At 46.8% G+C, this 23,904-nt stretch overlaps 1 protein-coding gene across 1 annotated transcript in view; it reads right to left on the minus strand.

Moving 5' to 3' along the window:
• Positions 1-23,904, minus strand: part of LOC129716224 (remodeling and spacing factor 1-like) — a 97,530-nt gene that overhangs the window by 36,164 nt on the left and 37,462 nt on the right. The window contains exons 2-7 of the mRNA XM_055666094.1: positions 17,272-17,363; positions 14,545-14,637; positions 10,718-10,923; positions 5,742-5,896; positions 3,864-5,209; positions 2,178-2,363 (exon numbers count right to left, since the gene is read on the minus strand). Of these exons, the coding sequence (XP_055522069.1) occupies positions 2,178-2,363; positions 3,864-5,209; positions 5,742-5,896; positions 10,718-10,923; positions 14,545-14,637; positions 17,272-17,363 (2,078 nt within the window). The remainder of the gene's footprint in view (positions 1-2,177; positions 2,364-3,863; positions 5,210-5,741; positions 5,897-10,717; positions 10,924-14,544; positions 14,638-17,271; positions 17,364-23,904) is intronic.

Genomic DNA, 23,904 nt, shown 5'->3' on the forward strand with positions numbered 1-23,904 from the left:
AGATCACTATTAATCGCTCGAGTCTTCCAACAGCTCGTCCCACACCCACCTGGAGGACAAGGGAAGCCGCCACATGCTAACACCATCACCCGCTTTCCTTCCAAGTCACACACACCCCGACTCGGTACGCAAGCATAGGCTGCGAGTGTGAGACATCGAGGAAACTGATCCCTATACGATATTAACATATGATGAGCGTTTGAGCCTCTACTCATTGGAGTTTAGAAGGATGAGGGAGGGGGCCTCATTGAAACTTACAGAATAATGAAAGGCTTGGATAGAGTGGATGTGGTGAGGATATAGATGAGGGGTACTGATTGGGGATGATCAGCCATGACAACAGTGAATGACGGTGCTAGCTCGAAGGGCCGAATGGCCTACTCCTGCACCTATTGTCAATTGTCTATTGATGTTTCCACTAGTGGGGGGAGTCTAGGACTAGAGGGCACAGCCTCAGAATTAAAGGACGTTCTTTTAGGAAGGAGATGAGGAGAAATTTCTTTAGTCAGAGGATGGCGAATCTGTGGAATTCTTTGCCTCAGACTGTGGAAGCCAAGTCAGTGGATATATTTAAGGCAGAGAGATAGATAGATTCTTGATTAGTGCGGGTGTCAGAGGTTATGGGGAGAAGGCAGGAGAATGGGGTTAGGAGGGAGAGACAGATCAGCCATGATTGAATGGCGGAGTAGACGGGACGAATGACCAAATTCTGCTCCTAGCACTTATGATCTATATCAATTGGTGAAGATTATTACTTGAAGAAAACTATTTAGCAATCAGTGACGTTTTCGGGTCGAGACCCTTCTTCAGACTGATGTGGATGGGGAGGGCGGGAAGAAGAAAGGAAGAGGCGGAGAGAGTGGGAGAGCTGGGAAGGGGAGGGGAAGGAGGGAGAAAGCAGGGACTACCTGAAATTGGAGAAGTCAATGTTCATGCCGCTGGGGTGTAAACTGCCCAAGCGAAATATGAGGTGCTGCTCCTCCAATTGCGGTGGAACTCACATTCTCACCCGCCGAGTTTCACCAGCTTTTTGGCCTACCTTCGATTTTTCCTGCATCTGCAGTTCTTTCTTAACCAATACATTAGAGGTAATTTACAGAGGGCAAAGTAACCTACTGCCCCGCACTTCTTTGGGTTGTGGGAGGAAACTCACGCGGTCACAGGACGAGCATGGAAACACCCGAGGTCAGGACCGAACCCGGGACCTGGCACTGTGAGGCAGCAATTCCACCTGCTGCGTCACCGTGCCACCCTCTGTTTTCCATATTGTAAATATAGAAACATAGAAATTAGGTGCAGGAGTAGGCCATTCGGCCCTTCGAGCCTGCACCGCCATTTAATATGATCATGGCTGATCATCCAACTCAGTATCCCGTACCTGCCTTCTCTCCATACCCTCTGATCCCCTTGGCCACAAGGGCCACATCTAACTCCCTCTTAAATATAGCCAATGAACTGGCCTCAACTACCCTCTGTGGCAGAGAGTTCCAGAGATTCACCACTCTCTGTGTGAAAAAAGTTCTCCTCATCTCGGTTTTAAAGGATTTCCCCCTTATCCTTAAGCTGTGACCCCTTGTCCTGGACTTCCCCAACATCGGGAGCAATCTTCCTGCATCTAGCCTGTCCAACCCCTTAAGAATTTTGTAAGTTTCTATAAGATCCCCTCTCAATCTCCTAAACTCTAGAGAGTATAAACCAAGTCTATCCAGTCTTTCTTCATAAGACAGTCCTGACATCCCAGGAATCAGTCTGGTGAACCTTCTCTGCACTCCCTCTATGGCAATAATGTCCTTCCTCAGATTTGGAGACCAAAACTGCACGCAATACTCCAGGTGTGGTCTCACCAAGACCCTATACAACTGCAGTAGAACCTCCCTGCTCCTATACCCAAATCCTCTTGCTATGAAAGCCAACATGCCATTCGCTTTCTTCACGGCCTGCTGCACCTGCATGCCTACCTTCAATGACTGGTGTACCATGACACCCAGGTCTCGCTGCATCTCCCCCTTTCCCAATCGGCCACCGTTTAGATAATAATCTGCTTTCCCGTTTTTGCCACCAAAATGGATAACCTCACATTTATCCACATTAAACTGCATCTGCAGTTCTTTCTGAAAGCACAATCTTGGAAGAATACAAAGACAAAAATCAGCCGCTTGTTGATAATTGTTGCCTACCAGTTCGGGGTGGTTGGACAAGCCACATTTTTTACAGGGCTCATCATCTTCTGCTGGCTTCCCTTCGCCGGCTTCATCTGCTTCCTCGTCATCTTGGTCGCTGTCGCTCTCCTCACTCGACTCCTCCTGTCTACGCCTGCCCCTCGATTTGGTCCACCTGGCCCTTCGATTGGCTTTAGCCTTGCGCTGCGCAGAAGTGGGTTTAGGTCTCATTATTGCCACATGTCCCGAGGTAGAGCTTCGCAAGCCATCCACACAGATCACACACCATACACAGATACAATCAAGTTGGCCTCGTGGTCAATGGAGAGAATACAGTTCTCAGCTCTGTGATGCATCGTTTCGTCAGACGTCCAATGTCCGTCATGGGGTAGACATACATGCCAACGTTTCAAAATTAAAAATGTTACTCTGAGTGCGCGGGTTGACGGAGTGACATTTGGTAGCAACGTTTCCCAATGGCCTGGGGAAACGTTCAGGGGCTAGAATCGCTCTATATCCCTGGCTTTTGACCATGCCTGAGACTTTGCTTCTGTTTTTATTGTTTTAATGTTTCTTTATTTTACATATCTTTTCCTACTATTTCTTTTGATTGTTATTATTGGTGTGTATTAACTTTTTTGTCAATGGTTAGTGATGTACAGCACTTTGTTGCAACTGTGATTGTTTTTAAAGTGCTCTATAAATAAAATTATTATTATTATATCTCGTTCTTCCTTTCTCTTTCTCTTTCTCTCTGTCATTCTCTTTGTCATTCTCTCTCACTCTCTCTCTCTTTCTCTCCCCCTCTCGTGCGCTCTCTCTCTCGCACTCCCGATCAGCAGCCATCTTCTGTTTCAGTAAGGGAAGCTGGTCGGTGATTGGCCGCCACGCCCCTCGGAGACTGCGCCTGTTTGGCCGCCGAGGGACCTCTCTACCCCCCGTCCTCTCTCCCCACCTCATCTCTCCCCTTTACTCTGTCTGCCCCCCCCCTCTCCCCCCCTTCTTCCCTCCGCCACCCCCCCCTCTCCCCTTCTCCAACCCCCTCTCCTCCACCTCCTTCCCCCCCCCCTCTCTCCCCTCTACTCTCCCTCCCCTCTCTCCCCTCCCCTCCCCTCTCTACCCCCCGTCCCCTTCCCCCTCTAACTGCTCTGCCCAGGAAAGGAAGGCTCTACAGAGTAGTGCGTTCAGCCGAACGCACTATGGGATCTTCACTCGCCCCCCTGCAGGAACTATACATCAGGGGGTGCAACTCCAGAGCCAATAAGATCATGGGGGACCCCTTCCACCCCTGCAACGGACTGTTCCAGCTGCTACGGTCAGGCAAACGCCTCCGTTGCCATGCTGTGAGAACGGAGAGGTTGAGAAGGAGTTTCTTCCCAGAGGCCATTAGGACTGTAAACTCCTATCTCACCAGGGACTGACTTTACTGAACCAATTCACTGTTGTGTGGTGTCTTTTTAAAATTGCTGTTTTTTTCCTTTTTTTCCCTCCCACAAATATGTAATATGTGACTATGTGATTCTGATCCATTCTGTTTTGTAGTTTGTTTGTTTTTTTGCACAATTCGCGAGCATTGCCACTTTTCATTCACTGCACATCTCGTATGTGTATGTGACGAATAAACTTGACTTGACTATTAAGAAAGATTTGAGTTTTAAAAAATACACCCAAAGTCGTTTGGATTTTGGAAAGCATGCCACGTACCTTGGTTCCTCTTGACAGAGAGGAATCTTTCTCCACTTTGCCCTGGCTCTCATCTTTACTTGGACTCTGGGCTGCCGACGCTTCTTCCTTCTTGCTCGCTCTCTTCTCTTGATTCTCAGTCACTTTAATGGTGGGCTTGGATATTCTCAGCGACCTTCTTAAGCATCTGACTTCACTCTGCTCCATCTCCTCCTTCTTCCCCTCCTCCATTTGCTCCACCTTCTCCGGCGCATCTTCTGCCGGGCTCTTCTCTGCCGGACTCTGCGGTTTCGAGGACGTTCTCGTCTTCCTCAAGGGAACCTTGTCGCCACACCCCTCCTCCGCACCTTTGGGGCAATCCACCCGTTTCTTATCTGGTAACGTCTTGTCGGACAGGTTGGTGTCGATGGAGCACTTTGAAGAATCCTCATCCTCGCACTTGGACCTGGTTTGGTCGGGGGACTTCCCGAGTTCCAGGAGGCCGGGCTCTGCACCCTTCTCCTTCGCCACGCAGTTCTGGCTGACCTTGATTTTTATCACGCTTGCGTGATTCTCCCTGGCGGCGCTGGCCGCCGACGCGTCGCCCTTTGCGCCGGGCCCGTCAATCCCATTTTCCTCCTCCTTCTTTGCCGGGCGCGTGGCTTCAGGTCCTTGTCCATTCTTGGGCTCTTCGGTCTTCGAGGGAGCGGAAGCTCCGGCTTTATCCTCCCCGGCTCTGTGCCGGTTCGCCGGGGGGACCTCGCCGTTCACCAGCTGCTTGCCATCCTCCTCCGCCGCCGCCGGCCTCCCGGCCTCGACCGCCACTCTCAAACCTTCCCTCAGCAGCTCGTTGACGGGGGTGACGGGGGTGACGGGCTTGCCCACGGGGCCTTTAACCCCGCTGTCATAGTCCTTGGCCAGCTTGATCTCCCTCTTCTTCACAGGGAGCTTGGCCTGCTTCACGTTCCTCAGCGCCCTCTCCAGCTCTTCCGACGACTTCTCTTTGATGCCGTCGATCGGCTCCACCTTGATGCTGATCTCCAGCTTCTCGCACTCCACGCCCGTCAGCCGAGCCGAGCACGCCTTCCCGTCCCCCGAGCTTCTCCGATTCACCACCTCGCCTCGGCTGGCTCTGCCCTCCTCGCCACTCGCTCGCTCAAGGTTGCCGTCTTTGGTTAGTTTAGCAACGACAGCTTTCTCACTGTTCGTCTCCAGTGCAGGCTCTACCTTAACTGGCAGCTCTGTCTTTACCCCCCCTCCGACCAGCTGCTTGATGACTGAATGTGCTTTCTTGTCGTCTTCTTCTGGAGAGGTCGATGCCACAGGCAATGCCGGCTTTGATTCTACCACTGGTTCTAGTTTAGTTTGCTGCTTTCCCAGCATTTCTTCTGTTCAAAAAAAAATAAAAATTATGCACCAATGTTAATCTGAGACCAAAACTTTCAGCCGTCAGAATGATTGTTTCTCAACAATACCTCAATTTGAGGTGGCACAGTGGTGCAGCTAGAAAAACTGCTGCCTCAAAATGCCAGAGACAGGTAACAATACTGACCTTGGGTGCTGTGTCTGTGTGGAGTTTGCATGTTATCCCTGTGGGTGCGCGGGTTTCCTCCAGATGCTCCAGTAGGCAGGTCGATTAGCCTTTGTAATATAAATTGCCGCTAGTGTGGTGTGGACTCAGTGGACTGAAGGTCCTGCTATCCATTTTTGCAATCACTCACTACACACCAAGGGCAACTCCCAGGGAGAACGTGCAAACTCCACAGACAGCACCCGTGGGGTCAGCTTTGACGCCTGGTCTCTGGCGCTGTGCGACAGCGGCTCCACCAGCTGCGCCCTTCCACCTATAACAATATCAGCTCCAAGAGCAACCACAAATGGTCACTAGATGTCAGCACCAGCGGCGCAGGGAATAGATACCTCGCCCGTGCTCTTCAAGCTCCTTCTTGCAATCTTCATCTTCTGGTGCAGGGCTGGTGCGAGAGGACACTTCTTCCTGGATGAGTTTGGTCAGTAACGCTGGATCTATCTGGCCCTTCAGCAGCTGCACGGTTTCAGCCAATTCATTGCGGTCCCTGAGAGACACAGAGAGAGGAGAGAGAGTGGGAGAGAGAGGGAGGGAAAGAGGGAGAGATGGGGAGAGAACGAGGGAGGGAGAGGAAAAGAGAGGGAGAGAGAGAAGGAGCGAGAGAGAGAGAGGGGAGAAAGAGGGGGAGAGAGGGAGGGAGGGAGAGAGAGAGGGAGAGAGAGAGAGAGAGAGAGAGAGAGGGGAGAGAGAGAGAGAGAGAGAAGGAGAGAGAGAGAGAGAGAGAGAGAGAGAGAGAGAGAGAGGGAGAGGGGGAAGGAGAGAGAGAGAGAAGTTCATGGGTGAATGCCATGATAGACACAAAAAGCTGGTGTAACACAGCGGGTCAGGCAGCATCTCTGGAGAAAGGGAATAGGTGACGTTTTGGGTCGAGCTCCTTCTTCGGGCTGAATCAGTCCCCCTGACTCTCAGTCTCAAGAATGGTCGTCGACCCGAAACATCACCTATCCCTTTTCTCCTGCGATGCTGCCTGACCCGCTGCGTTACACCAGCTCTTTGTGTCTATCTTTGGTCTAAACCAGCATCTGCAGTTCCTTCCTATGGAGTGAACGTGTTTCACGGATTTAGCCATCTTGTAGTCATTTAGAGGTGAGAGGAGGTAAGATCTGCTACCAAACCTACTCTGAGTCTTTTCATTCTCCCACCTGGGATGTGTACATGCAGGTCCCATCACAGTGGGGCTGCTCTCTAATCAATACACATCCAACTCAATCAATTTGGATGTGGATGTGGAGAGGATGGTTCCACTAGTGGGAGAGTCTTGGACCAGAGGGCACAGCCTCAGAATAAAAGGACGTACCTTTAGAAAGGAGATGACGAGCAATTTCTTTAGTCAGTGGGTGGTGCAGGCTGTGTCAATGGATATTTTTAAGGCAGATATTGAGAGATTCTTCATTAGTGTGGGAGTCAGGGGGTTTTTAGGGAGAAGGTTGGAGAATGTAGTTTAGATGGAAAAATAGATCAGCCATGATTGAATGGCGGAGTAAAATCTCGCTGTACCAATGGTACAGTGACAATAAATGTAACCTTGAACTTGAAAAAAAGTTGATGGGCCGAATGGCCTGATTCTGCTCTTATAACATAAATTCCTCAAATGATGAAGTAAACTTGCTCAACATTCAAGCTTGTGGTCATCATTTAGAACGGAGGCGAGGAAACACTTTTTCACACAGAGAGTTGTGAGTCTGTGGAATTCTCTGTGGCCGGTTCTCTGGATACTTTCAAGAGAGAGCTAGACAGAGCTCTTAAAGAAAGCGGAGTCAGGGGATATGGGGTGAAGGCAGGAACGGGGTACTGATTGGGGATGATCAGCCATGATCACATTGAATGGCGTTGCTGGCTCGAGGGGCCTAATGGCCCACTCCTGCACCTATTGCCTATTGTCTAATCCCATTGAGCGCTCTGATTAGATACTATGTGATGAAGTGATTCAGCGGGTTAAGCAATATCTGTGGAAGGAATGAATGGGCAACGCTTTGGGTTGGGTCCTTTCTTTAGACTGGAGGGGGGGGTGCGCCCTGGCCTGAAACATCGTCTGTCAATTCCCTTTACAGATCCAGCTGCCCCGATAAGTTACTTTAGCACTTCGTGTTTTGCTCAAGTTTCCAGCAGCTGCAGTTCCTTGTTCAGTGTCGGATTCTATCCCTTCCTCATCCATCTGCCATCTTCCAATCGCTATGAACTGCTTAGCTGAATTCCATCTAACAATATCTTAATTCACAACAAGTCCCATTCAACCACATTTCTGTATTGATACAATAGACAATAGGTGCAGGAGTAGGCCATTTTGCCCTTCGAGCCAGCACTGCCATTCACTGTGATCTTGGCTGATCATCCCCAATCAGTACCCCATTCCTGCCTTCTCCCCATATCCCCTGACTCCGCTATCTTTACAGCCAGATACCAGACACTGCCTACAAACCGACCAGCCAGTCCTGACCATAGACACAATGGACACACGGAGAATCCTGTCTAAGGTCAACCCGTGGAAAGCAGTCGGACCCGACAACATCCCAGGACGTGTGCTAAAGGAATGTGCTGAGGAGTTAGCAGATGTGCTAACAGACATCTTCAACATCTCCCTTAGTCAGGCCATTGTCCCCACATGCCTCAAAACTTCCACGATAATCCCCATAGCGAAGAAACCAGTGGTTGCCTGCCTAAATGACTACCGCCCTGTCGCCTTGACCCCAATAATAATGAAGTGTTTTGAACGCCTGGTGAAACCCCACATTACTGCCAGCCTCCCCTCATCGTTAGATCCCCTACAGTTTGCCTATCGCCCCAACCGCTCTACAGAGGATGCCATCTCCACCACGCTGCACACAGTAATCGCGCATCTGGAACACAAGAACACATACGCCAGAATCCTGTACATTGACTTTAGCTCAGCGTTTAATACCATCATCCCACAGAGACTTGTGGAGAAAACTAACCCTGCTGGGCCTCAACACCACCCTGTGTCACTGGATCTTGGACTTTCTCACAGAGAGACCGCAGTCAGTCCGTGTTGGCAAGAACACTTCAGGCTCGATCACGCTGAGCACCGGCTCCCCTCAAGGCTGTGTGCTCAGCCCGCTGTTGTTCACACTGCTCACACATGACTGTGCTGCCAGATTCAGGGACAATAAAATCATAAAGTTCGCGGACGACACTACAGTGGTGGGACTCATCAGTGGAGATGACGAAACAAGGTACAGGGAGGAAGTAGAACAAACTGGTGGACTGGTGCGGCAAAAATAACCTGGAATTGAATGTCGAAAAAACTAAGGAGATGGTTGTCGACTTCAGGAGGGCGCAGCCAGAGCATACACCGCTCAACATTAGTGGCACTGCAGTGGAGAGAGTGGAGAGCATAAAGTTCCTCGGTGTGCAGATAACGGACAACCTCACCTGGTCCAGGAACACCACTGGGACCGTCAAACGGGCCCATCAGCGACTGCACTTCCTGAGGAAACTAAAACAGGCCTCACTCCCCACCAACATCCTCAGGACTTTCTACAGGGGCACGGTGGAGTCTGTACTCACGTACTGCATCAATACGTGGTACTGCACCTGCAACTGCTCGGACAGGAAGGCTCTGCAGAGGGTAGTGAGGGGAGCAGAGAGGATTATTGGCGTCTCCCTACCCTCGGTACAAGAACTGTTCCAGAGCCGCTGTCTGAAGAAAGCACAGAGAATTGCCAAGGACAAACTGCACCCCCTCCACACACACCTGGATCTCTTGCCATCAGGCAAGAGATATCGAAGCATCAAAGCCCGGACTACGAGGCTGCTAAACAGCTTCCTACCACAGGCTGTGAGGCTGCTAAACAGTCACTCTGCACTCACAGTCACTTGACTTGACTTGACTCTGCGGCTGGCACGGACACTTTAATAACTGGCACTGGCCACTCAAATCAGCGGCCCCGGACATTTTTTTATGATTGTTTTACTGTTTTTAACATTGTGTTTTTTACCTGATTTTAACTATTTATTCTGTTCCATCAGGGACTGGATTGTTTTTTTTAGTGTTATTATGTGAGAAGTGTTTTAAATTTCATGTGCGAGGCTCCGCTATTCACTGGGAAACGTCTTTTCATTTTGCACTGTACTTGTTGCTTGCAAGATGACAATAAAGGTTGATTGATTGATTGATTAAGAGCCCTATCTAGCTCTCTCTTGAAAGTATCCAGAGAACCGGCCTCCACCGCCCTCCGAGGCAGAGAATTCCACAGACTCACAACTCTCTGTGTGTAAAAATTGTTTCCTCATCTCCATTCTAAATGGCTTACCCCTTATTCTTAAACTGTGGCCCCTGGTTCTGGACTCCCCCAACATCGAGAACATGTTTCCTGCCTCTAGCGTGTCCAAACCCTTAATAATGTTATATGTTTCAATAAGATACCCTCCCATCCTTCTAAATTCCAGAGTATACAAGCCCAGCCGCTTCATTCTGCACAGAGTTCTCAAAATCGCAAGCAGTTGTGGATGTAGCCCAGCCCATTACATAAACCGGCCTGACCCCAACCTCCCTCACCTCTCATCGACTTTATCTTCATTCACGCTGCCTCAGGAAAGTAGCCAACATCATCAAGAACCACTTACACATTTACTTCCCTCTTCTCCCCTCTCCAGTCAGACAGAAAATACAGAAGCTTGAAAGCACGCACCACCAAATTCAGGAACAGCTTCTTCCCCGCTGTTATCAGACTACTGAAGGGTCCTCTCATAAGCTAGGCTGTAGTCCCGATCTTCCAACCTACTTTTTGTGTCCCTTTCACTTTTTCTTATCTGCACTTTACGTGACTGTAACACTATAATGCTTTAAAATGTAACACTACATTCTGCACTCTGGTATATTGCTCTTTGCAACCTGTTGTACTTGCGAATGGCTTGATTGCACTCATAGTATAGCATATTACGACTGGACAGCAGGCAACGTTTTTATACTGAATATTGGTACATGTGACTGTCTCATTGTCTCATTAAAACTGAATGAATCGTGAAAGGCCTGGATCGAGTGAATGTGGAGAGGATGTTCCCATGGGAGAGTCTAGGACCAGAGGTCATGGCCTCAGATTAAAAGGACGAACGTTTAGAAAGGAGATGAGGAGGAATTTCCTTGGATATTTCTAAGGTGGAGATTGCCAGATTCTTGATTAGTAGGCGTGTCCGGGGTTTTGGGGAGAAGGCCGGAGAATGGGGCTGAGAGGGAAAGAGTGATCAGCTATGATTGAACGGCGGAGTAGACTTGATGGGGCCGAACGGCCTAATTCCGCTCCTGGAACTTTTGAACATGCCAATAATAAACCAATAACAATACCGATACCTTACAATGAGCTTCCATGAGGTGCCATCTTGATCATCTTGTTCCTCCGTGTACAACCGGACGTTCAACTCTTGGTCCAACTGGTACCAATACATGAGCCCATCCTTATCACAGCCGAGTGGATGGATGCGCATTGCATCAGGCTCCTCTTCATTCAGCACATTCTTGAATTTTAAATTATCATCAAACTGACATTCGCAAAGGTACTGTAACAAAAAGCACCTCTTAGTAACATGTCTCTGGGAGATTACACATCCCTGGTTATATCCAGACTGGTATTGGGCAAGATTGAATCAGAATAAGTATGAACTTATGCAATAACTCAAGTAAGAACTTAATGAACTGATTGATAAAAGCCCTGTCCCACAGTACGAGTTCATTCCAAGAGCTCTCCCAAGTTTAAAAAAAAAAAAACTCGTGGCACGGAGAATGAACGTAGCGGGTACCTCGGAGCTCGGGGACGTCTCTTAGCGGCTCATAACGCGAAAGGCAGGTACTCGGGAAGACTCTCTAACGGCAGGTAAGCTCGGGAAGACTTTTCAACATGATGAAAAATGTCCACGAGAGCCCCGAGTACTGATGGGTGGCCATTACCGTAAATCTCCGAGTTCGAATCAGGGGAATCTCGGGACAGTTCTTTGAATGAACTCTTACCGTGGGACAGGGCTATTAGCAAGGGAGTCAAAGGTTATGGAGAGAAGGCAGGAGAATAAAGATTTTAGATGGCACAGTTGGCAAACCTGCTGCCTCGCAACACCAGAGACCCGGGTTCCATCCTGACAACAGAGTTCGCACGTTTCCGCGTGTGTTTTTTCCAGTTGCTCCAGTTTCAATAGACAATAGGTGTAGGAGTAGGCTATTCGACCCCTCCAGCCAGCACCGCCATTCAATGTGATCATGGATCGTCCACAATCTGGACCCCATTCCTGCTTTCTCCCCATATCCCGACTCCGCTATCTTTAAGAGCCCTATCCAGCTCTCTCTTGAAAGCATCCAGAGAACCAGCCTCCACCGTCTGAAGTCCACAGACTCACCACTCTCTGTGTGAAAATGTTTTTCCTCATCTCTGTTCTAAATGGCTTACCCCTTATTCTTAAATTGTGGACCCTGGTTCTGGACTCCCCCAACATCGGGAACATGTTTCCTGCCTCTAGCATGTCCAAACCCTTAATAATCTTATACGTTTCAATAAGATCCCCTCTCATCCTTCTTTCCAGTGTATGCAAGCTCAGCCGCTCTATTCTGTCAACATATGACTGTCCCGCCATCCCAGGTGAGCGTACGCTGCACGTTCCTAAGACGTGCGGGTTTATTAGTCAATTGGCTTTGGTAAATTGCCTGAGTGTGTGCAGTGTGGAGCCAGCAAAGAAAACATCAAGTCAGATAAAATACCTCCCTTCATCTCGACCACCAGCCACCAAACTTGCTGACTGAGGAAGAATGGGTAATCAAACTCAAGATTCAGTTTTAAAATGCGAGGAACAGTCAGGAAAAGAGGCAAGTTTCAGAAAAAGGGAAGAGGTATATATTGCCACACTACATAGTTCTTCCCCCGTGAGACGAGACACAGCATAACGAAAGGGTATTTTTAATTCATTATTTCCAGTAAGTGAGTGGTGAGTCTGTGGAATTCTCTGCCTCAGAGAATTCACGCTTTCAAGAGTGAGCTAGATAGGACTCTTAAAGATAGTGGAGTCATCTCTTCCAAGTGTAGTGTTTCGAACATGTTTGAAATCCACATTTTTGTTGTTGGTATTGGAGCATTTTTCCAAAATTTGAGTATAAGCTTTTTTCCCATTATTAGCCCATAATTAAGTAAGTTCTTTTGAAACATATTTAATTCGCGGTTACCTTCCGATATTCCAAAGATGATCTATTCTGCTTTGGGTATTAGTTTTGTTTTAAATAATTTTGTGAAGATTTCAAATATTTCGTTCCAGAATTTTTGAATTTTTATACAGAAAACAAAAGAGTGCGCTATGTTAGCTTCTTGTGGCTGACATTTATCACAAATGGGTGAGACATTGGGGAAAAGTTTATTTATTTTAGTTTTTGAATATAGTCTATGTAATGTTTTATATTGGATTAGAGTATGCCGTACGTTGATCGAGCATTTATGCACATATAATAAGTGTTTATCCCAGCTTTCTTTTGAAATTTTAATAGCTAGTTCTAGCAGGCAAAGCAGATCACTTCCAAAAGACGTGGTCTGCATTTATGGAACTATTACAAGCATAAGGTGCAATAATAAGTTAAAACATAAAGGCCACCAGGATCTGGTAACGGGGGGTATAAAATAAATTTTTAATAAAAACACGGTTGGTATATCCTTTTTTGCGGAGTTTTGTGTTACAATAGAGCGATTGATTTTCCTTCCTTCTTTTTTTTCTTTTCTTTCTAGGGTCTTATTTATTTTCTTTACTTCCATCTCTAATTCCTTCCCTAAGGGGTTCTCTTCTCCCAACACTTTCCTGCACCTTCACGATTCTTGCTTACTTTCCTTACTTTTTATTTCTATCTTTTTTAAAGCTCAAAAAAGGAAGTGGTACAACAAAATGTAATAAGATATATGCGATGTATTAATGTAATTTACTGTACTGCTAATAAAAATAAAATTAAAAAAAAAATTTTTTTAAAAAGATAGTGGAGTCAGGGGGATATGGGGAGAAGGCAGGAACGGTGTACTGATTGGGGATGATCAGCCATGATCACATTGAATGGCGGTGCTGGCTCGAAGGGCCAAATGGTCTACTCCTGCACCTATTGTCTATTGTCATCCTCATTCGTTTTTACTTTCATTTTACAATTAGTAAAACTTCCTTTTCTTTCATATTAATTATTCAATTTATTTTGAATGAAAGTAAAAACAAATGAGCATGACTGCTTGAAATACATCCAAATTAAGACGAATGCGAAACTGTGAGTCAGAAGTCACAACTCAATAACTCCCTGTGGATATTTAAAAGGTCACGACGACCACTGCTGGCTCTTTAGTGGAGATTTTAATGTTTCCTCAGTTTATGCTGCATCTTCTCCAGCCATTACTTCGACAATTTTAATGGTAAACTCCACCGACTGAATTAGTAGAAGAGATGTCAAATTTCATGCCAGTTGAAAGAACAGTCACAATAGTAAATCAATCATAGGATAGCAAGAATAGGAATAATGGTCCCAACCGGAGACGTCACCCATCTCATTCCCTCCACACAAATGCCGCCTGACCCGCAGTTACTCCAGCACTTTGTGTTCTGCTCATTTTGTCCAGATTAAAGGATGCGATGAACAATCAGTTGCTGGAAAATCAGTGGTGGACCTACACCATCGTTATGTGTACAGCTTTGCAACTTCTATCCTGTTCTTAGGCCCCCTTCGGTCGTGACTGACCATGGGTGTCTCCAGGGTGCTATTCCCTATATGGAGGACGCCTGTGCGTGACTTTGTTTAACGTGGGGAGACTGGTGCACAGACAGCCACCCCATGGTCCTTGACAGATCTGGGTCAGGATCCAGTGGCATGGAGTCCAAGATGACCGGAGACCCTTTACTGCTGCAGCCTTCATCCGCCTTCCCAGCGTTTGTGACGCTCCACTAAGGTCAGCCATCGCCCTCCGCCTGTTGCACCGTTGAGGTCTTGGTTAGATTGCTCTTTGTCAGAGACCTCCCCCTCGACCTTACCGCCATGGGTGGCCCTACCAGGAGCATAGCTCCAGACGGCATCGCTCTCAGGACCACACAAGCTTCTCCACCACGACAAGGTGACAATCCACGGAGATATCCTGTGCCATGGTTAATATTAAGACATTCATGCACTCGTTGTTGACAAAATACCTTTAAGAGGCCAAGTTTGCATTCAGCATCCATCTCAGTGTATCCGATTTTTTCCATCTCCCAGGCCCAAGTATTGTTATATTCCAGGCATATCTATTGGAGAAAAAACAATTTGTAGTGTTCAGTTTATATTCAAGTTAAAAATTAAAAAATAGAACAGAAAACCCCCCCAATATTTAAACGTTGAATTTTAATAGCTTTGCTTGTATGACACTGTTGATAAAGAGACGGGACTATTGCCTCACAGTGCCAGAGAACCAGGCTCAATCCTGACCTCATTTGCAGTCTATGTGGAGGTTACACGTTCTCGCTGTGACCGAGTGGGTTTTCTCCGGGTGCTCCGGTTTCCTACCACATCCCCGTTTTGTATGGTTAATCGCCCCTAATGACGTGAAATTGAGATAACATCAAACTAGTGTAAACGGGTGATCATTAGTCAGCATGGGCTCGGAGGGCTGAAGGGCCTATTTTCATGGTCACGAAGGAACTGCAGATGCTGGCTTACACCAAAGATAGACAAAATGTTGGATTAACTCATTGTGTCAGGCACCATCTCTGGAGAAAAGGAATAGATTATGTTTTGGGTTGAGACCCTTCATCAGATTCCTGTTGAAGTGTTTTCATGTTGTATATGTTGGCGGTCACTGAGGCGCAGTGGTAGAGTTGCTGCCCCACAGCTAATGCATTTCCGGGCACCCGAGTTCGATCCCGACTACGGGTGCTGTCTGTACGGAGCCTGTACGTTCTCCCTGTGACCTGCGTGGGTTTTCCCCGAGATCTTCGGTTTTCTCCCACACTCTAAAGACATGCAGGTTTGTAGGTTAACTGGCTTGGTAAATGCAAAAATGATCCCTAGTGGGTGCAGGATAGTGTTAATGTGCATCTCTGGTCGGTGCGGACCCGGTGGGCCGAAGGGCCTGTTTCTGCTCTGCATCCCTAAACTAAACTCAATTAAGCATAATCAGTCCATGCAAAGAAGATGGTGAACCAGCATCTGCAGTTACTTTCAACAAAAGTAGCAAGGTTAATTCCCAGGATGGCGGGACTGTCACATGCTAGGAGAATGGAACGGCTGGGCTTGTACACTCTGGAGTTTAGAATGATGAGAGGGGATCTTATTGAAACGTATAAGATTATTAAGGGTGTGGACACGCTAGAGGCAGGAAACATGTACCCGATGTTGGGGGAGTCCAGAACCAGGGGCCACTGTTTCAGAATAAGGGGTAAGCCATTTAGAATGGAGATGAGAAAACACTTTTCCTCACAGAGTTTTGAGTGTCGAATTCTCTGCCTCTGAGGCCGGTTCTCTGGACACTTTCAAGAAAGAGCTAGATAGGGCTCTTAAAGATAGCGGAGTCAGGGGATATGGGAAGAAGGCAGGAACGGGGTACTGATTGGGGATGAGCAGTCATGATCACATTAAATGGCGAAGGGCCAAATAGCCTACTCCTGCACCTATTGTCTATTGTCTATAAAAGAAGGTGATGGGATCACATTTCAACCTGTGCTTTGGACAAGGAAGCTGGAGTTTGTGTTAATAGCTGTCACACCAAACACGCTATTTGCAAGAATTAGGATGAGCTAGTTCTAATACTAACTGGTAACCTACCAAAAGATGCACAAAACAACTTTGTTTTGCAATATGTATTACCAAAGAAGTTGTTTCTCGTTGTACCGGTTAACGGGTACTGAACAGTGCACAGTAATGTTTAGGAAAGAACTGCAGATGCTGGAAAAATCGAAGGTAGACAAAAATTGCTGTGGAAACCCGCAGAGTAACGTGGTTTGGGTGACCAGCAAAGGCTCTATGCCTTTGAGAGGAATGAGAGGAATAGATGCTTTAGTGTGCTATAGGATTCATAGCATTCCCATACCATGAGAGGAATAGATCGGGTAGACGCACAGAGTCTCTCGCCCATAATAGGAGAATCAAGAACCAGAGGTTGAAGGCGAAATGGAAAAGATTTAATAGGAACAATAGACAATAGGTGCAGTAGTAGGCCATTCGGCCCTTTGAGCCAGCACTGTCATTCAATGTGATCATTGCTGATCATCCCCAATCAGTACTCCGTTCCTGCCTTCTCCCCATATCCCCTGACTCCGCTATTTTTAAGAGCCCTATCTGGCTCTCTCTTGAAAGTATCCAGAGAACCGGCCTCCACCGCCCTCCGAGGCAGAGAATTCCACAGACTCACCACTCACCTGAGGAGTAACGTTTTCACAGAAAGGGTGGGTGTATGGAATATGTTGCCAATGGAGAGGTTGAGAAGGAGTTTCTTCCCAGAGGCAATTCGGACTGTAAACGCCGATCTCACCAGGGACTAACTCTACTGAACGTTTTTCCTTCCATTATTTATTATGTAAAAGAATATGTGTGTTATGATTGTGTTTATAATTTGTTTGGTTGTTTTGTTGTTTGTCTTTTGCACAAAAGTCCGCGAGCATTGCCACTTTCATTTCGCTGCACATCTCGTATGTGTATGTGACAAATAAACTTGACTTGACTTGACTTGACTTGAGGCTGGTACTATCGCAATTTTTAAGAAAAATATAGACAGGTACATGGATAGGACAGATTTAGAGGGATATGGACCAAAGGCAGGCAGGTGGGACTAGTGTAGATGAGACACGTTGGCCAGTGTGGCCAAGTGGGGCAGAAGGGTCTGTTTCCACGCTGTGTGAGTCTACGTCATTGTCCCCATCAGATCCAACGTGAAAGTAGTTTACCCTGAGAAGGTACTTTTCCCATCGATCAATGCTGACAGACTTTCCAATCTTCCTCATCAGCTTCAACTGAAGGTCAACCAGTGGCTGGGGAACTGCAGGGAACAAGAACACGAGTTAAGCACTTGCTTTACATTGATAAGGACATTCAGTTACTATTTATCACATAGAACATTCTGGAAATCATATTTTTTAATGTTCTCATAATTCCTGTCATCCATGCAACATGGAAACTGTCCTTTTTCGCCCACCATGACTGGCTCAACAACTATTCATCTCGACTAATTTATTTTCCTGCGCTCAGCCTGTAGTTTACTAGTGTTTCAGATGCTCATCTAAATACTTAATAGACAAGAGACAAGCATCCAGAGAACCTGCCTCCACCGCCCTCTGAGGCAGGGAATCCCACAGACAGTATTTCAGATGCTCATCGAAACACTTCAATGACATTGGATTACCCACTGTCACAGGCAATACATTCCACACCTCAAAAGCCCTTTGGTTGAAAAAAAACCTCAAACTCTTTTGGATCCTTGGGTATGTATGACAAGGTCCCTCAGTTCGTCAGCACTTTCTAAGGGATCTACCATTCACCATGTACATACTAACTTAATCAGTCATTCCAAAAGTCAGGATGCATCACAGTATTGTTTGAGAACATTGCCCTCAAAGACCACAATTGCAGAGTTGCGGACGTAGCCCAGACCATCACGCAAACCAACCTCCCTTGCATTGACACCATCCACACTTCACACTGCCTCGGCAAGGCCAGCAACATAATCAGGGCCAGTCTCACCCCAGCCATTCCCTCTTCTCCCCTCTCCTTTCAGGCAAGAGGTATAGACATTTGAAAACACACACACACACCTCAGGGATAGTTTCTTCCCAGCTGTTACCAGGCAACCGAACCATCCTATCATGAATGAGAGAGCAATTGTGACCTCCCATCTACCTCATCGGAGACCTTCTAATCGGACTTTGTCTTTCGCTAAACGTTAAGGGCCTGTCCCACGAGCATGCGACTCCATGCGGCAAGCTCGACCTAACGTGGTCGCTTGGGCCGGTCCCACTTCAATCGTCGGAGCCGTATAGAGTTGTGAGGAGCTGGTCCTGACATCGCGCGGGGCTCCGAAAAACTGAGTGTTCAAGAATTCCGCGCGGCAACGGCCTGCTGGCCCGCACCGCCTCGACGGGCGTGTGCAGCATCTCAACGCCGTACGCAGCGTCTTAACGCCGTATGTCACGCGCGGACTTCGCTCGAACTTCATGTTACTCACTCGACCTTCCGGTTTGGTCGCGCTCGCCGCATGCAGGCGCATGCTGGTGGGACCGGCCCTGTACGGGGATCACGCGACCTCCGCGCAGCCCCCGCTTCCGGTTTGGTCGCGCTTGCCGCATGCAGGTCGCATGCTCGTGGGACAGGCCCTTTATTCTCTTTATCCTGTGTCTGTACACTGTGGACAGTTTGATTGTAACCATGTATAATCTTTTCATTGACTAGATAGCACGCAACAAAAAAGGTTTTCACTGTACCTTGGTACTCGTGATAATAAGCAACAAAACTAGCTAGATAGGGCTCTTAAAGATAGCGGAGTCAGGGGATATGGGGAGAAGGCAGGAACGGGGTACTGATTGGGGATGATCAACCATGATCACATTGAATGGCAGTGCTGGCTCGAAGGGCCGAATGGCCTACTCCTGCACCTATTGTCTATAAACTAAAATACAGTTTTGTTTTCAGAACTAAAATCCAAGTGTCATTTCTTTGATCTCAACTCATCAATATTGTTCTGTAACATTGCACAACGCTCTTCGCTAACACCACCACCAAGTTTCATGACATCTGTGAAGTTACCCATTCCTTCTATCCAGAGATGCTGCCTGTCCCGCTGAGTTACTCCAGGATTTGGTGTCTGTAAACCAGCATCTGCAGTTCCTTCCTGCACAAATTATATCGCCAATATCCAATTGTTAATGGAAATAGCAAACAGATTCAGATTCAGAAATAGCAAACAGCAAGAGGATGGCAGCAATCACTGATGTTCATCACTGATCAGAGGCTTTCAATTGCAAGCCAACCCTCGACCATCACTTTCTTCCTACCATCAAATCCACTTTAGATCCAATTTACCAAATGACACTGGATCTCACAGCTTCTTGCGTGTGACCAGTCTCCCTTACGGCACCCAAGGCCTCGTTGAAGTTCATGCAGACTATATCGGCGGCACAGTGGCGCAGCAGTGGAGCTGCTGCCTTACAGCGCCACAGAACTGGGTTCCATCCTGACTATGGGTGCTGCCTGCATGATAGCAAGATAGACCACTCCTGCTAAATGCATACGTGTAGTATGCAACGGAGCGGAACGTGGGCATTTTTTTCATCCATTTCAGTAACCCGACCGGACCCGACTCGCAGTGTAATCAATGTTGCGGTGGAACAGTTTGCGTTAATAAATTTAAATTCTGAAAATGAGAAGATTTTTCCCAAATAACTTTTATTTTTACGAGGGTGTTTCTGTAACCGGCTTCCGTCACCGCACTAGTTATCGTTGCTCTGTTATGGGATCTTTGGTGCGGAGACGGAAGCCGGTTACGGAAATGAGGCCTAAAATGACCCATGAATCTGCCCATGACCGTACTACAACTTTTTCGTCGAGTGATCTATCTTGCTCGCTATAGGATCTTTGGTTAGTACGTTCTCCTGTGTGTCAGGCTGCATCTCTGGAGAACATAGATATCTTTCTACCCTCTATTACAATCAGTCTGAAGAAGGGTCCCGACCCGAAACGTCACTTATCCATGTTCTCCAGAGTTGCTGCCTGAGCTGCTGAGTTACTCCAGCACTTTGTGTCCATTTGTATAAACCAGCATCTGCAGTTCCCTGATTCTACCTGATGCTTCACATGAGAGTTAAATGTCCGAGAATATTTGAACTACAGTACACAGGCTGGATTCAATCTCCTGGCTGGATTCAGTTCCCATTTTGTTAATCTCAATATATTTATTTTAAGACTCAGGGGCGGCACTAGTGGTGCAGCAGTAGAGTTGCTGCCTTTCAGCGCCAGAGACCTGGATTCGATCCTGACTACCGGTGCGGTCTGTACGGAGTTTGTACATTTTCTCCGTGGCCTGCGTGGGTTTTCGCCAAGATCTTTGGTTTCCTCACATACTTCAAAGAGGTACAGGTTTGTAGGTTAATTGGCTTGGTATAAATGTAAATGGCCCTTAGTGTGTGTAGAATAGTGTTAATATGTGGGGATCGCCGGTCGGTACAGACTCGGTGGGCCAAAGGGCCCGTTTGCGCGCTATATCTCTAAACTATACTAACCTACTTGCGTAATCACACATACAATAATGAAGACGCCCATTTTAAAACATTACATTCAGCGGCTCCTGGTGGTACAGGTATTGGTATTGGTAGGATTGCATAACTGCAACTTGACATTACATGTACTACATACGTGATTCAGGGACAGTTTCTTCCCAGCTGTTATCAAGCAACTGAACCATCCTCCGAACAACTAGAGAACAATCCTGAGCTACTATCTAGCTCATGGGAAGCCCTCGGACTATCTTTACCTTGCACTAAATGTTTTTCATGTTATTCCCTTCATCCTGTATCTATCCAGACTGGATAGACTTGGTTTATACTCTCTAGAATTTAGGAGATTGAGAGGGGATCTTATAGAAACTTACAAAATTCTTAAGGGGTTGGACAGGCTAGATGCAGGAAGATTGCTCCCGATGTTGCGGAAGTCCAGGACAAGGGGTCACAGCTTAAGGATAAGGGGGAAATCCTTTAAAATCGAGATGAGAATAACTTTTTTCACACAGAGAGTGGTGAATCTCTGGAACTCTCTGCCGCAGAGGTAGTCGAGGCCAGTTCATTGGCTATATTTAAGAGGGAGTTAGATGTGGCCCTTGTGGCTAAGGGGATCAGGGGGTATGGAGAGAAGGCAGGTACGGGATACTGAGTTGGATGATCAGCCATGATCATATTGAATGGCGGTGCAGGCTCGAAGGGTCGAATGGCCTACTCCTGCACCTATTTTCTATGTTTCTATGTTTTTTTTACACTGTGGATGACTCGATGGTAATCATGTATTGTCTTTCTCACTGTACCTCGGCACACGTGACAATAAACTAAACTAAAATACACAAGGATGGAGAAATTTGTCAATAAAAATAAGTGGCCGATAACATCCTGAAGCCGCGGCCTGCGGAGCTTCTAGCCGCGGGCAGGCCGTGCACTTACCATCCGGAGCACGGGATCCCTCGCTATGGATCGCCAGAGAAGAGCTCCGACACACCAGCCTGCGGCCTATAACATCCCGAAGCCGCGGTCTCCGGTGTGAAAATGCCGATTCGGGACCTACAAGCCGCAGAGTGTGTTTCACCGTCCCGACATCGGGGTTTAGATCATCCCGACAAGAGGGCCTGTACATCGAGGGCCGTCTGTAGCGGCAACTACAGAGGGTCTATGGCCCCCAACCACAGGTGAACAAGGGAGGACTCGCTGAACTTTGTTGCCTTCCACCACAGTGAAGAATGCTGTGGCGGATGTTTGCGTTAATTCTTATTACGTATTGTGTGTTCTTTTAAAAATAAAATCAAAACCTTTTTATTTAGTTTTCAGGACATAACAAATGCAAAGTTGTCCATTTGTTACAGACAGAGTGTACGAAAAGAATAAATAAAAAACAACGTATGCCAACATATAACGAGGCAACAACAATGAAAGAAAAACGAGATACCAAAAATAATCCCTCCCCAGTCACTGCCAGTAAGCATATGCAAATATCAGTCTGTCCCAACAATAATCCACGAAAAATGAATGGGTACTGTTAAGCTGTTAAACTGTGCTTGATGATCAAGCACTTACAAAGTCTGGAATGCATTTAATAAAGGTCCCCATGCTTTCTGAAACCTTCCATTTGAATGTTGAAATGAGTGCCTGATTTTCTCGAGCTTTAGGCAGGACATAATATCTGTCAGCCATTGTGTATGAGTGGGCGGGGTAGGTTCCGTCCACCTGAGCAGGATTATTCGCCGAGCCAGAAGAGAAGCAAAAGATATAGTGCGGCGTTTATCTGCAATTAATCTAACCTCCTCACCAGTGACCCCAAAAAGAGCGATTAGAGGCTTTAATTCCAATTTGATGTTTAACACCTGGGATAATGTATGAAAGACCTCTAGCCAGGACTTGTTAAGGCTGGAGCATGACCAATACATATGGACAAGAGAGGCTTCAGAAATGTTACATTTAACACAGAATGGACTAACCTCAGGGTAAATAGTAGATAATTTGGCTTTTGAGATATGAGCCCTATGTACCACTTAGAATTGGATCAGACAGTGACGAGCACATGAGGTGGAATTGAACCAGTTTAAGAATGGAACTCCATGTATCTTCCGAGAGAGAGGAGCCCAAGTCTTCCTCCCATGCTGCCTTGAGCTTGTCCATGGGGCACGCCTTAGATCCAACATCCTGCCATATAAAGTTGAGACAAGTCTATTCTGAGGGGTTTAAAGAAAGAACTGTATCAACAAGGGTTGTGTCTGTTGGTATAGAAGAGCTGGGCAGTTTATAGAACACATCGTGTCTTGTTTGCAGGTATCGGGAAAAATCTGACTTTGTAAGATTGAATTTTGTTGCTTAATTGTTCAAATGATGCTCCAGTGTTACCCATAATCAGGTCCTTGAAGCGCACAATACCCTTCCTATGCCATTCTTTAAAGACAGCGTCCTGAGTTGATGGTTTAAAAAGGTGGTTTGATGCAATAGGGCACAGTAGAGAAAGGTTATGCAACCCAAAACATTTCCTGAATTGAGCCCATGTCCTCAAAGAGTGTTTAACCACTGGATTTCTTTACAGATTTAATTGAGCGGAGTGGAAGTGAGGAACCAAGTAGTGCAGGTATGGACATATTATCATCTGCCCCCTAAGGTAAGCCTTAAGGGCATCCCATACGATCAGGCTAGAGATTTCAGGGGATATATTAGTGGAAAGAAAAAAGGCTATCTCTTTTTTGATAAACTCTACAAACTTATTATCTGAGAGCAAAGTTGAATTGAATTGCCACGGCCTACTCTTTTGAAGGAGATGTGTGTTCTTTTTAAGCGTATCGCTGCTGGCAAATTCATTTCACTGCACCTTTGGGTGCATGTGACAAATAAAATTGACTTTGACTTTGATGAGGATGAATCCAACAACGTTGCCGAAACCTCACTAAAGAAGAAGTTCGCAAAATGTGGCAAATACCGCCCAGTCCATCACAGGTACTGATCTCCCCACCATCGAAGGGATCTACAGGAGTCCCTGCCTCAAAAATGCAGCTAGGATCAGAGACCCACACCACCCTGGTCACAATCTCATTTCACTCATACTATCAAGGTGGTAATATAGGAATCTGAATACTAATGTTCAGGTTCAGGGCAGCTTCATCCCAACAACCATCGGGTTATTGAACACTACAACCTTCAACTAAGCCAAATTACATAGACTTGGGGGCATTTTTTAATTTATCTTTGCACGATTATTGTTTGTTTGTCGTATTCTGTCTGGCTGCATAATGGCATGCCAATGACAATTCCAACACACAGCAAAGTGAAAGGCTGCAGAGAATAGTGGACTGA

This window comes from Leucoraja erinacea, unplaced genomic scaffold, assembly GCF_028641065.1.
Source record: "Leucoraja erinacea ecotype New England unplaced genomic scaffold, Leri_hhj_1 Leri_190S, whole genome shotgun sequence".
NCBI classification, from domain to species: Eukaryota; Metazoa; Chordata; class Chondrichthyes; order Rajiformes; family Rajidae; genus Leucoraja; species Leucoraja erinaceus.